General features: G+C 37.6%; 1 protein-coding gene across 2 annotated transcripts; it reads left to right on the forward strand.

The window, feature by feature from the left end:
* Positions 1 to 492: 492 nt before the first annotated feature.
* LOC140203787 (uncharacterized) lies at positions 493 to 13,236 on the forward strand. Of its 2 annotated transcripts, XM_072269983.1 has the most exons (4): positions 542 to 618; positions 3,102 to 3,243; positions 3,585 to 3,823; positions 11,510 to 13,236. In XM_072269983.1, coding segments are annotated over exons 2-4 (1,053 nt in total). In that variant the 5' UTR covers positions 542 to 618; positions 3,102 to 3,241; the 3' UTR covers positions 12,322 to 13,236. The 2 variants fall into 2 exon arrangements, with proteins under 2 accessions (XP_072125996.1, XP_072126084.1); XM_072269895.1 differs by lacking the exon at positions 3,102 to 3,243 and having other exon boundaries at positions 493 to 618.
* The last annotated feature ends 754 nt before the right edge of the window (positions 13,237 to 13,990 follow it).

A 13,990-nucleotide genomic window follows, 5' to 3' on the forward strand; every position in this document is an offset into this window, starting at 1 on the left:
GAATAGTTCCCTGGATGAGTTTAGAACTAGAGTCAGAGATTAATACAGGCTGTTCAGCTGAAATTGTCCATGCCAACCATGATGCCAATCAAGCTAGTCGCATTTGCCCACATTTGACCCATATCTCTCTAAACCCTTCATATCCATGTACCTAAACAAATATCTTCTGACATTTTGACCAAGGGTCACAGTTCCAAAGTAAGAGTTAGACTTTTTAGGACTGAAATATCTTCACTCAGAGGGTGATGAATCTTTGAAATTCTCTCACTAGAGGGTTCAGTCATCAATTGTATTTACAATAAAGATCAATATGTTTCTAGATATAAAAAGTCTAAGGCATGTGGGATAGGATAGGAAAGTGGTGTTGAGATAGAAGCTCATTCATGATCCTACTGAAGGATGAATCAAATGATCTGCTTGTATTCCAATTTTTCATTTTATCTTATGCTACTTTTTATCATTTTAAACACTAGATGTTATTATAGCCAAGATCCTTGAAGGAAGCTTTATAATCTCTGCAATTAAATCCGTTGTGATGTCCCAGGAGATGGCAGCAGAGTTCTACAAGGATTATGAAGAAGAGCCATTCTTCAATCAATTAATTGAAAATGTGTCTCAGTAAGTAATTAGGATTGTAAATTGACTTTGCTTGTTAAAAATTTCACCCACTCTTTGTGGTACTCTGAAGATATTGAATATTATTGCAAAAATACACATTGAATAGTAATCCTGAGATTGTCTGAGACATGCTATGATAATGTAATATTGACAAATCATAAAACAAAAGTGTTACCTGTTCAGCACCAGATCTTAACTGGAAAGCACCCTATTCTAATGGATTGTACATTCTTTCACGGGTAAACTCTAATCTCCCATTTTAACTTCAGTACAATATTGTCAAAATGTCAAGAGAAACAAACTAAACTAAGTCACTGTTCTTTAAATGATGTAGACTTGAAACAAACTATTTACAAACTGGAAGTCAGAAAACCAGTCATAGGACTATTTAAAGGAGAATCTGAAATTAGATTGACACTAGAAACTATGCTTTGTGATAATTAATTTCAGGTATTTTATGGCAGCTGGAACAATTCAGCATGTCAGGCTGCAGAGAGAGAAAGAATTTTTCAGGTTGATGTCCTTTCAACAGAATGACTTAAAGGTTATAAACTCATGGTATTGTGATATTGCATTAGCAAGGCTGAGGGTGACTTTGAAATTATCCATTTTGGAAGGGAAAACAGAAAGGCTGAGAATTATTTAAATGGTGATAGATTGGGGAATGTTAATGTACAAAGTGACCTGGCTGTCTTTGTATCCTGATCACTGAAAACACACATTCAATTGCAGCAAACAGTAAAGAAGGAAAATGGTATATGGGTCTTCACTATATGAGAATGTGAATATAGAAGAAGGAATTCTTGCTCCAACTAGACAGGGCTTTAGTGAGATTACTGTTAAAGTACTATGAACAGATTTGTTCTTCTGACCTTAGAAAGGATGCACTTGTCTTAGAGGGAATGCAATAGAAGTTCATCAGACTGACTCCTGACGTGGAAAGACAATTGTATGAGGAGATATTGGGTCAATCATGCCTGCATTTACTTGTTTTTTTTTTATTTTGGTTCTATATGTTTTAGAACCATATTTTATTACCCACTGTTATTAATTTGTCTCCATTGCTTATAAATACTTCCTTCTATTTACCCTGTCAATGTCCCTTGCAATTTTATAGATCTCAATCATGTTCTCCCTCAGTCTCCTCTGTTCTGAGCAAAACAAACTTCACCCATCCAGTATCTCCCCAGTATTGAAATGCTCCTCTCAAGGCAACATCTTAATAAATCTCTTTTGCCGCTTCTCTCATGCAATCACATTCTACTTATTAAGTATGTGTCAACCAGTACTGCATACAAAGCTCCAGTTGTGGTCTATCCAAAGTTTTATATAGTTGTACCAAGACCTTCACATTCTTCTATTCTATGCCTGGCAAATGAAAGCTAGCACCCTGAATGCTGTATTCACTACCACCTCTAACTTTGCTGCTGTATTTTGGGATCTGTGAACTTGTATACCAAGGTCCCTCTGTTCCTCACCTTAGAGCCCTACCATTTACAATGTGTGCTCTATCCTTATCAGACCTCCAAAAATGCATCACCTTGCAGCTAAATTCCATTTTCCATTGTTCTGAAGCAGCTGATCATTCTGTAACAAAAGACTATTCTCATTTTCAACAACACAATGAATTTTCATGTCATTTGCAAACTTACTAATTGTACCAACTACATTCCCATCTAAATTATATATGACAAACAGTGATGATTCTCGCACAAATTCCTATCCTGCACAATTTGTCGCTATCTTTCAAACACAAAAGCAATCCCCCACTATTACCCTTTATCTCTTATTAACAAGCTACCTGTGGATCCAATCTGGCAATTGGTCTTGAACTTCATGTGATCCAACATTTTGGAGTTACCTTCTATGTTAGACCTTGTCAAAGGTCTTGCTACATTAACTAAGTTGTGACCTCAATACAGTATATGTAATGAAATTAGCCAGACAAGATCTCCCATCAACAGAGCCATGTTGACTGCCCCCAATAAGCCCCTGCCTTTCCTAGTGCTTTTTAAACTGGGTTGGTTAAGTGTATGTTCACTACAGAATGAGAGGGGATCTCATAGAAACTATTGTATACAATTCTAAGGGGACTAGACAGACTTGATTTGAGAAGGATGATCCTTAAGGCAAGGGAGTGCAGGACCAGGGGTTACATTCTAATGATAAGGGGTAAACTGATGAGAAATCTCTTCTCCCAGTGAGTGGTGAACCTGTAGAATTCACTACCATAGGAAGCAAATCAGGTAAATCATTAAATCTAATTAATTTAAATGAAGTCTTGACCTAGTACTTCACTCAACTGTTTGTCTGTCTGTCTGTGTGTTTGTTTATTTATTTATTTATTGAGAAACAGTGCGGATTAGGCCCTTCCGGCCTTTTGAGTCGCGACGCCCAGCAATCCCTTGATTAACCCGAGCCTAATCAAGGGATAATTTACAATGACCAATTAACCTGCTGAATAGTACATCTTTGGATTACAGGAGGAAACCAGAATACCCTGAGGAAACCCATGCAGTCACAGAGGGAATGTACAAGCTCCTTACAGACAGCAGCAGGAACTGAGCCCAGGCTGCTGGTACTGTAAAGCGTTGTGCTAACCACTACGTCACCACATTGCCAAATGTAAATCACATATGCTTTGATTTTATATTATATATTTATGATAATTTTCTTCCATTTTCAAACATATTTCATGAAGCATATACTAAGTGCTTTGATTCCTGAACTTTATTGCCCGAAGGTAGGTATTTTATTTTATTATTTAATCTGAGATGCCTTTCTAAAATGGAGACAGTGTTGCGATAGAATGGTGCTTCTTATTTGCTCATTTAAAAAGAAAGATTACAATATAGTTTATGAGTGTTAAATTTATACCTTTTCAATCAGATCATACAGAAACAAGGTATTGTAACATTTTTGGATATCATTTGTACTTCATTAATATTTTCTTTTGGTTGTTTTAGGAGTCCATTAATGGCTATAATTCTTACCAAGGAGAACGCTGTTAAGGAATGGAAGGAATTGATGGGACCTGCAGATCTTCAGCTGGCAAAAACATCTTTTCCAAATTCCCTTCGGGCTCAGCTTGACTCTAGTATATTAAAAAATGGGCTTCACACCACCTCCAATGCAAAACATGCTAAGGACTACATTAAGAAATTCTTTGGAGATGCACTTCTAGATTCATTTGGTGTTGTCCTAGGTAATTTTATTATGATTCCAATTTCCAAATGCAGTGTAGTGTTTGCATATTTATGTTCATCTATAAAGCAGTGTGGTAACATTTATCAAGCTCTGTACGTAATTAGTTTCATACATTTCCCAACATTTATACTAGAAAATAGGTTACCATGACTCTCAAATCTACCTCACCATTCAATATGACCATGGATGATCTGTGTTGGTCTCAACTCCACTTCCGTGCCAGCTCCCCATAACTCTTAACTTATCAGTCTTTCAAATATTTATCTATTTTCACTTTAAATATTGTTAATAATCCAGTCTTCATTATTTTGCCGGGCAGAAAATTCAAGAAGCTTTGTTACCCACTGCATAGCAGATAGAACAATACAGCACAGGAACAGGCCCTTTAGCCCACCTTGTCTGTGTCAACCATAATGCAATCGAACTATCCCCATCTTCCTGCGTGAGATCCTTACCTCTCCATTCCCTGCCTGTTCATATGCCTCTAATTACCTCTTAAATGTTACCAAAGTATCTGCTTCCACCACTTTGCTGATATTCCAAACACCAACCACTCTCTAAAAAATCTGCCACATAAATCTCCTTTAAACCTTCGGCCTCACCTTAAATACTCCTTTTAGGTCATCCTCCATTTTTCAGTGTTCCAGAGAAAACTATCCAAGTTTGTTCAATCTCTCCTTATAGCTGATACTCACTAATCCAGACAACATCCTGGTGAACCTCTTTAGCATGACCTCCAACTCCTTTACATTCTTCTTGTAATGTGGTAATCAAAACTGCACATAATATTTTAAACATGGTGTAACCAAAGATTTATACACCTGCAATTTCTTGACTTTTCTACTCAACACTCTAAGTGATGGAATCAAGGATGCCATATGCCTTCTTCAGCATGCTACCTACATGTGTCACCACTTTCAGGGAGCTGTGGGCTTGCAGCCCAAGATCCCTCAGTACATCAATGCTACTAAGGCTCCACAAACAACTAAAAAGATCAGATGTCTTATAAAGATGTGCATAAGGTAGGGCAGGGGTGTATGGGCTCCTCCATCTCCACCAGTAATCAATGCACACATGTAAATGTTAACATATGTAGTATGTGTGCACTTAATGTGCTTCTCCAGATACAGTCATACTTAAACACCTGCACATGACTGTGACCCTTTATAAACCTGAGACCTCTCAAGCATTTCCTGTATGCAGAAGGGAGCTAGGCAAGCCTTCATTCAAATGAAGATTAGAGCCCTATTCCAGGTGGAGATGGAAAGAAGAGGTGGGAGATTGTGGGTACTGCCTAACCTATTAAAAATAAAGCAAACAAGAATATAGCAACACAATAGAAGCATCATCATTACTGAATGCCAGCTCCCTCATCCTTAAGATGGCATTAATAGATTTTCTGAAGTTTAATGACTTTAGCAAGACAGCCAAGATAATACAGAGAATTTCACTTACTTTCTAGTTATGGGCAACAGAACTACATTACACCTCCCACATTACAGGGAGGTTGTATTACTAGAAAACCATAATATTTTCCATAACATTACACCCTGGAAAATATTGACAAGAGTTGTCTTTTTTTTAAATTTGTGTTTAGCTCAGTACTATTTTCTGACATAAATTGTGTAACATCAGATCTTCAATCCATATCTATAATGATTTGTGGATTCTGTAATGGCAAATTGTCATCTGAATTATATACAGCAATATACTGTATCATCTTATAGTGAAATCTAATACTGAATTCATCACAGTGTATTTATGTAAAGGAAGGTACTATACTTAATGACTCTGCATTATGACTGTACAACTCAACCTACCAGCCTCATGTGCATAATGCAAAACTTTGGTCCACCTAGCTTATTGCTCATCGCAATGTAGATGCTGTCTGTCTTCCCCATCATCTGGAAGCTTTGTAATTAACTTCCTTGTGCAGAGACCAAAACTGGACAAGGATTTGTAAGGAAGTGGTAACAAGACCCTCAATGGAAATAACTAATATGCTTCAAACTGCTGCTGACTGAGCATTTAATTATCATCCTCACATCCGTGGGATGCACCACACAGACATAAACATTCACCTACTTCCACTGACTCCTTCGATCTTGAAGTAAAACCTTCTTTGAATTTTTATGTGGCATCAGTGATTACTAAAAGAGGAATTTCATGATTTTGAGATTGTGGAAGATTAGCAGGTCTTATCCAACAGAGAGTTGGATTGGACACTTTTTAACATGATTCACCCAAACACTGGTGTAATTTCTCATCACAAACCAGGACCTTTGTTATTTGCTCAAAGAGTAAATCATGCAACAAGTCCAGACCCATAGAAGAATTAAAGGTTTCTGCTGGGGTATTGCTTCTGCCTCACTCACAATGACCTTTGGGTGGTTTCCTTCTGCATGGATACAGCACTGTTTACGGTTGCATCATTTGTGCACAGGATGTTGTGATCTGGGAACCTGATGATTTAATTGGCAACAGAATGTTCATGGCATGAGGCTTGATAGGGCTACTCCATATTGTAATTTTCCCCCTCACTCTTTAAATACCTTTCTACAGTTTATCCCCCTTCCTCCCCTTTGCATTTTATTTTTGTCCATTTCCTTTCTTCCTCTCTATTTATTCCTCTTTCTTACCTACTACCCATCCCTAATTCCAAATTTTCTCTCATTTCATGGCACTGTATGTGGAGAGTTCATTTTATTAGTGCTGACATTCTTCCCAGTGGACAATGTGTGAATGAAACTACAGTTGAGAGCTCAGGCAGCAACTGGTGTGTATGAGTCAACAGCTTCCAGTGCTTTTAACTGGGAGAGCAGCAGCAACATGACAAATGCATGCCTGCACTGCACCCAAACTGACGTTACATGTTTTTCCAGTTACCTGTCAGAGATATCCATAAGACATACACTCAGTGTCCATTTTATTAGGTACCTCCATAACTGTGTATACAGTATGTCTTGGTCTTCAGCTGCTGTAGCCCATCCACTTCATGGTTTCTGCATTCAGAGATGCTCCTCTACACGCCCAATGTTGTAACGCGTGGTTATTTGATTTACTCCAGCCTTCCTGTCTCCTTCAACCAGTCTGGCCATTCTGTTCTGACCCTTCTTATTAACAAGGTATTTTCACCCACAGAATAGCCGACCACTGGATGTTTTTTTGGTTTTTCACACCATTCTCTTTAAATTCTACAGGCGGCTGTGCATGAAATCCTAGGAGATCAGCAGTTTCTGAGATACACAAACCACCTTTTCTGGTACTAATAATCATTTCACAGTCAAAGTCTCTTAGATGACATCTTCCCCATTTTGTTGTTTGATTTCATCAACAACTGAACCACATGACCATATCTGCATGCTTTTATGCATTGTGGCTGTCACATGATTGGCCAATTAGAGATTTGCATTAATAAGCAGATGTATAGGTGTACCTAATAAAATAGCCACTCAGTGTGTAAGTTGGTGTACCGGTCACCTTTCATGCTCCTGAGTTAGTACTGTATTCAGATGTTCAAGGCTTAAGGCCATTCTGCAGATAATCAAAACTACATTGATTTCCAAAGAGCCTATATAAAAGTGTGATTTGTAAAGTTCAGGACATGGATTGAAAGGATCAGTGACAACATAGATGAGAATTTTTTTCCGGTTCAGAAAGAAGAGCGTCTTGGAAGGTATGTTAAAACTGATGGGAGGTAGATAGCGACGTTCCCTAAAGATCATGCTATTTTTCTTAACTGTTAAACAGTATAGTGGATAAGATTTATGGGGGTAATCCCATGAGAGGCCATCTGTAGAATTTATACATAGTAAAAATGATACACTTGTCCCAAAATATTTATAGAAATTATTGATTTCTTCAAGCTGACTTACTTCTAACTTATCCTGGGTGCATTAACAATGTAAACCCAGGAAGTAAACACTGTTGTACCATAGGCATTCACAAAGGAAACCAAAAAGATTGGACCACAGATTACAGAAAGACTCAAAGAAGACAAGGAAACTCAAAATATTTTAAAGGTATATATGGAAGGAATTGGCTGCTACCCTATTTCTATGGGTTATAATATTTCAAGTCAAGTCAATTCATTTTTTATTGTCATTTCGACCATAACTGCTGGTACAGTACACAGTAAAAACGAGACAATGTTTTTCAGGACCATGTTGCTACATGAACAATACAAAAACTATACTGAACTACGTAAAACTACACTAGACTACAGACCTACCCAGGGCTGCATAAAGTGCACAAAACAGTGTAGGCATTACAGTAAGTAATAAACAAGACAATAGGCACAGCAGAGGGCAGTAGGTTGGTGTCAGTCCAGGCTCTGGGTATTGAGGAGTCTGATGGCTTGGGGAAAGAAACTGTTACATAGTCTGGTCGTGAGAACCCGAATACTTCGGTGCCTTTTGCCAGATGGCAGGAGGGAGAAGAGTTTATATGAGGGGTGCGTGAGGTCCTTCGTAATGCTGTTTGCTTTACGGATGCAGCGTGTGGTGTAAATGCCTGTAATGGCAGGAAGGGAGACCCCGATGAATCCGCTGCAGGGCCTTGCAATCCAAGGTGGTGCAATTTCCGAACCAGACAGTATTTCTGGTATCTTTTTACATCATTAATGCATGGATAATACAACATAAAACAAACATCCATATTGGAATCATCTTCTGAAACGGTTCCTTCAAAATACTTACATTTTACTGTTATTACATTGCCCTTAAATACAAAATGAAGAAGAAGAAAGCCCTTAACTCCGAGTGGAGCCATTGTGACACTGTCACGATGGCGTTTTTTTTTTTAGCAGGCTTTCTTATTTTTACGAGGCTGAGTTGCTAGCTCAACGCTCAACCCAGCACAGATGGAAAGCGTGCAAGGGAGCGGACTGGATTCGAACTCGGGAGCCTTCACTCCAAAGTCCAGCGTTGATGCCACTACGCCACCAGCTTAAATACAAAATACCATCTCCTTTATAGTACAACCATATAGTGTGATTAATTTGCAAACCATGACTTAGATTTAAATAGAAATTAAAATGCACACAATGTCCTGGGGATCTCCATATAGAGCAGCTCTATCAGGTAACAGGCAGTCAGTGTCACAGATCACAACACCTCATGCACAAAATACTGCAACCTTTGACAGCAACAAAACACTTATAATGTAAAAGTGTACAGTCCATCTTCCTTATAGATGAATCATCATCAGGTGCCATGCCCAGTTTGAGCTTTGACTGCTATGGCCCACACACTCCTGTTTCAGGTCAAGTGGATCAATTCATTGGTATTTATTTCCAGTTCTCTGGCTGCTGTCTCCATCATCATTTGTCTTTGTCTTCCTCTTGCTTTCATCCCTTCAATCTTTCCCATAATTACCGTGCATTCTAACTCCTCTTTCCTAATCACGTCCAATGAAGTTACGTTGCCTTTTCATGATCTCACACATTATTTCTCTTTTTGTGTTTGCTCTGTTCATGACATCCTCGTTAGATATTCATTTCATCCATAATATTCTTTGCATCCTCTTCAAAAACCACATCTCTGCTGCTTGAATTCCTTTCCTCATATTACTAGATATTGTCCAACATTCTGAGCTATATAACATAACTGGATAAACGTAACATTTCAGTACTCTGAGGTGGGTTGTCGTGCCTAGTTTAGTATTGGTCAGTATACTCTTCAATCTTGTAAAGGTGTCTTTGCCATCCCTATTCTTCTTTTGATGTCCATGTCACACCTGCCATCTGATCTCACCCAGCTTCCTAAGTAGCAAAAGTTCTTTACTTGTTTTATATCTTCTCCATTTATTCTCAGCCTGCAGATAGGTTTCTCCTTTTTTGATATCACCATACATTCTGTCTTTTTGCAATTGATAGATAGACCCATTTTTGCACTTTCTTCAACAACTATATCAATTAAGTTTTGTAGTTCTTCCTCCATACTTGCACTGCATACTTGCAGTGTCATCTGCATATCTGAAATTATTGTTGTTTTCACTGCCAACTTTGATTCTCAAGATGTCTCTTATTTTTTGTAATATTGTTTCACTGTACACATTAAATATATCAGGGGAGAAAACATACCCTTGTCTAATGCCTCTCTTGATTTTCGTAAACTGACTCACTTCTCCATCTATTCTTATAGCAGCAGTTTGTTCCCAGTACAGATTTCTGATTAGGCGGAGGTCTTTCAAATCTAGATCTAGAGTTTTCTGTAATATTTCAAACAACTTATTGTGCTTCACTTTATCAAATGCTTTTGTGTAGTCAATAAAACAAACAAATCTTTTTGCACTTGAATAGCTCATTCTGATTGTATCCTTAACATCAGTATTGCGTGTCTTGTACCTTTGTCTTTCACAAAGTCACATTGTTCTTTACCTATTTCAGCTTGTATCTTACTTTTAGCTCATCATCAAAATTCTTAGAAGAATCTTGGTGATATGACTCTTTGAAGAATGCAGTAGAACAGAGGGATCAAGGAATATTGGTACATAGTTCGCTGAAGGTGGAATCTCATGTGGATAGGTTGGTGAAGAAAGCTTTTGGTTTGCTCGCCTTTATAAATCAGAGCATTGAGTATAGGTGTTGGGATGTAATGTTAAAATTGTACAAGGCATTGGTGAGGCCAAGTTTGGAGTATTGTGTACAGTTTGGTCACCAAATTATTGGAAGGATGTCAGCAAAATGGAGAGAGTACAGAAAAGATTTACTAGAATGTTACCTGGATTTCATCACCTAAGTTACAGAGAAAGGTTGAACAAGTTGGGTCTTTATTCTTTGGAATGTAGAAGGTTGAGGGGGGACGTGATAGAGGTATTTAAAATTATGAGGGGGATTGATAGAGTTGACGTGGATAAGCTTTTTCCATTGAGAGTGGGGGAGATTCAAACAAGAGGACATGAGTTGAGAGTTAAAGGGCAAAAATTTAGAGGTAACATGAGGCGGAACTTCTTTACTCAGAGAGTGGTAGCTGTGTGGAACGAGCTTCCAGCAGAAGTGGTTGAGGCAGGTTTGATGTTGTCGTTTAAAGTTAAATTGGATAGCTATATGGACAGGAAAGGAATGGAGGGTTATGGGCTGAGTGCAGGTTGGTGGGACTAGGTGAGAGTAAGAGTTCGGCACAGACTAGAAGGGCCGAGATGGCCTGTTTCTGTGCTGTAATTGTTATATGGTTATATGGTTTTAAACTTATGGTCCTATGTAATTCACATTCTATTGCTCCAAGTTTCTTAGGAAGAGTGATGAATACTGATTTTTTGATCTCTTCTGGTATTATTCCAGTCTCATAAATGCCATTGATTAAATCACTAAGTTTTTCAATTCCATAATCTTCAAGGACAATAATTTGTTATATTCTATTACAGATGAAACATGGCAGAAATAGGTACGAACACTTCAAAATATGTACAAAATACATTTATATGTGACTTACACATAAAAAGGGGTAGATTCTCAAATCTCAAATTCAAAATCAACTACTAAACAAAAGTACAAGGTTCAATTCTGATTACAGTAAAATAAGTGTGAGAAAGTTAAGAGAAACAACTTGAAGTAGTAAGACAAGTATTTTGTGATATACAATGAAGCTCACTGCATGATAAATAAATGAAATTATTAAATAAACTATTACAACTGTGTCATTTTAGTTCCAAGTGTAATTGTTATGTTTACTTATAATTACAGATGAGGGACTAACTATTTCCAGTATAGCTTTACTATCAGATTCCCCTTCAAATGCACCTAGTACTACTGCTATTGAACCTCCTGAATTTGTGGACACGGAAGCTCCCACTGATGAGCAAGAGATAAACATATCTGATAGTAAGATTGCATCTGAGACCCAAGATATATCTGTTCCTGATGAATTTGCTGATTTTAACACCATAACTGCATCTGCAACAATTGAAGATCTTGATTCTGATACAAGAGATGTTAATGTTCTTGGTGAAGACTCTGTTATCAGCACCAGTGACATACCTGCTCCTGTTGAAATACCTGATATTGGCACAGAAGATGTAGCATCTCCTGCTCAAGTCCCTGATGCTGGCACAGCAGATGGAACTACTCTTGCTGAAGTTCCTGAAACCAGTACCCAAGAATTAATAGTTCCTGATGAAGTCCCAACTTTGCATGTCCCAGATGTATCCATATTCGTTGAAGACCCTGATTCTACTACTCATGATGTGTCTGTCTCTAGTGAAGTCCCTAATACCAGTAACATTCCTGGTAATACTCCTGATTCCACCACAGAAGATATATCTGTTCCTAAAGACAGCACAAGAGATGTATCCATTCCTGGTGAAGCCTCTGACTCAACTGTTCAAAACTTACCTCCCCCTAGTGAAGATCCTAAAGCTGGTACCCAAAATATTTCTGCTCCTAGTGAGGTCCCTGATTCCACCACTGAAAGTTTTTCTGCTCAAGGTGAAGCCCTAGATGCCTTTGATTCTAATTCTCAAGACCTGTCTACACAAAATGAAACAAATACAAACTAATGCAAATATGGAGGATATTTCACTAAAGCTCCTGAATACAATACAGAAGATTAATCTGCTCCTATTATACCCTCAGATACTGTCAGTGGAGATAAGTCCATTCCAATTGAAGCTTTTGATGCTAATGAGGGAGGTACATCTGCTCCTATTGAATTCCCTTGATGCAGACCACGAAGATGTACCTGCTGCTATTGAATCTGCTGACGCCAGCAATGAAGGTGTTCCTGCTCCTACTGAAGTATCTGTTGTTGATGATAATGAAGCTACATCTGGTCCCATTAATGTTGTAACTGAAGATAAACCTATCACTAATACTGGCAATTAAAATGCTTCTGTTCTATGAAACTCTTTGATGAAAGCCGTTGAGAAGTACCTTCTCCTGCGAAGTGATCTATCACTGTTATTTTGCCAGAAAACATTATTTCTCCCAGACTGAACTGCTGAGTGTTTACAGAATTTTCTGCTTTTATTTTAGATTTCCAGCCTCTGCAGTTATTTTTATTTAGATTTCCATCTGAATATAGTTTTTCCAATTACCATAACTGCTCCCTTCTAACAAATTGAATCTGGTGCTGATTATAATTGCTGGCGCAGAAGACACTTCCTAATTCATGTAGCCAAGATCAAAGCTTCCTAGCTTACAAGTCTTAAAATAGAAATGGTTCCATTTGTGTAGTTAATATTATCATTAATCCCAACAGTAATATTTCTTGTGACTTCAAAACTTATCTGAAACTTGTAAGCTGGCATCTAACTTGCAATCTCAAGGAGGTTCAGGAAGTATGAAAACAGACTTGAGGCAAGATAATTATTGAAATAGAATAAAATAAACATATCATTTTACATTAGTTGTAAGTAATATTCATGGTCCTTCAAAGAAATTGGCCAATCCATAAAAAATGTAAATCTAAACATTTCCACAGTTTATTAGTAATACTATAAAAATCTGATTATTACCTTTATGACTCAAGTATAAATAGTTCATTGAATTGTTCTTGTCTTGTTGTTCCAGCCAAAGACCTTTATTGTGAAGAGTCAGGCAAATTTTAATAAATATTGCTTTTGAATTAGTCATTTTTGATTTACTTTCCAATTCAAATATTCCATTCTGGGCATAGTGATGTCTCATAATGATGATAGACTCTGGCAAGACAGAACACAAGTTTATGTCTACACCAACTTAGTGATGAGCTTCCAATTTCTGTCTCAATACTAGGAAGTTGTTAAGGCAGTTACAGTTCTTTAGAAGAAACAAACTGCTGGAGGAACTGAGTGGGTCAGGCATCACCTGTGATGGTGGGTGGTGGTGGTGGGGGAGTTTGGTCAATGTTTTAGGTTGAGCTACTACATCAGGACTGATGCAGGGTTTTGACCTGAAATACGGACCATCCCTCTGCTTCCATTGATGCTTCCTGACATTATCATATGTTCAGATAATTTCATTCACATTTTAATTACAGTAGAGAATTATTGTCATGCTCATTGTACCTGAACAATTGGGATTTAATTTCAAACTATGGAATCATTGAATGATGTAGCGTAGGATGCCATTATCCTATTGTGCTGGAGGCTGTGGAAGAAAAATCAATTTGTTAATTTATAATATACCATCCACTTATTTTAGAATTTGTAACTTTTTCTATGTAACAATTTTCAAAGTTTCCTTCAT

This window comes from Mobula birostris, chromosome 1 (genome assembly GCF_030028105.1).
Source record: "Mobula birostris isolate sMobBir1 chromosome 1, sMobBir1.hap1, whole genome shotgun sequence".
Taxonomy (NCBI): Eukaryota; Metazoa; Chordata; class Chondrichthyes; order Myliobatiformes; family Myliobatidae; genus Mobula; species Mobula birostris.

Bases quoted from the DNA above. Each gene is read 5' to 3' on its own strand.
- LOC140203787 (XM_072269895.1), top strand. From the start codon at position 536: ATGTCCCAGGAGATGGCAGCAGAGTTCTACAAGGATTATGAAGAAGAG. The intron at 619-3,584 runs GTAAGTAATTAG...TGGTTGTTTTAG, and splicing joins TTAATTGAAAATGTGTCTCA to GAGTCCATTAATGGCTATAA. The intron at 3,824-11,509 runs GTAATTTTATTA...TTATAATTACAG, and splicing joins TTCATTTGGTGTTGTCCTAG to ATGAGGGACTAACTATTTCC.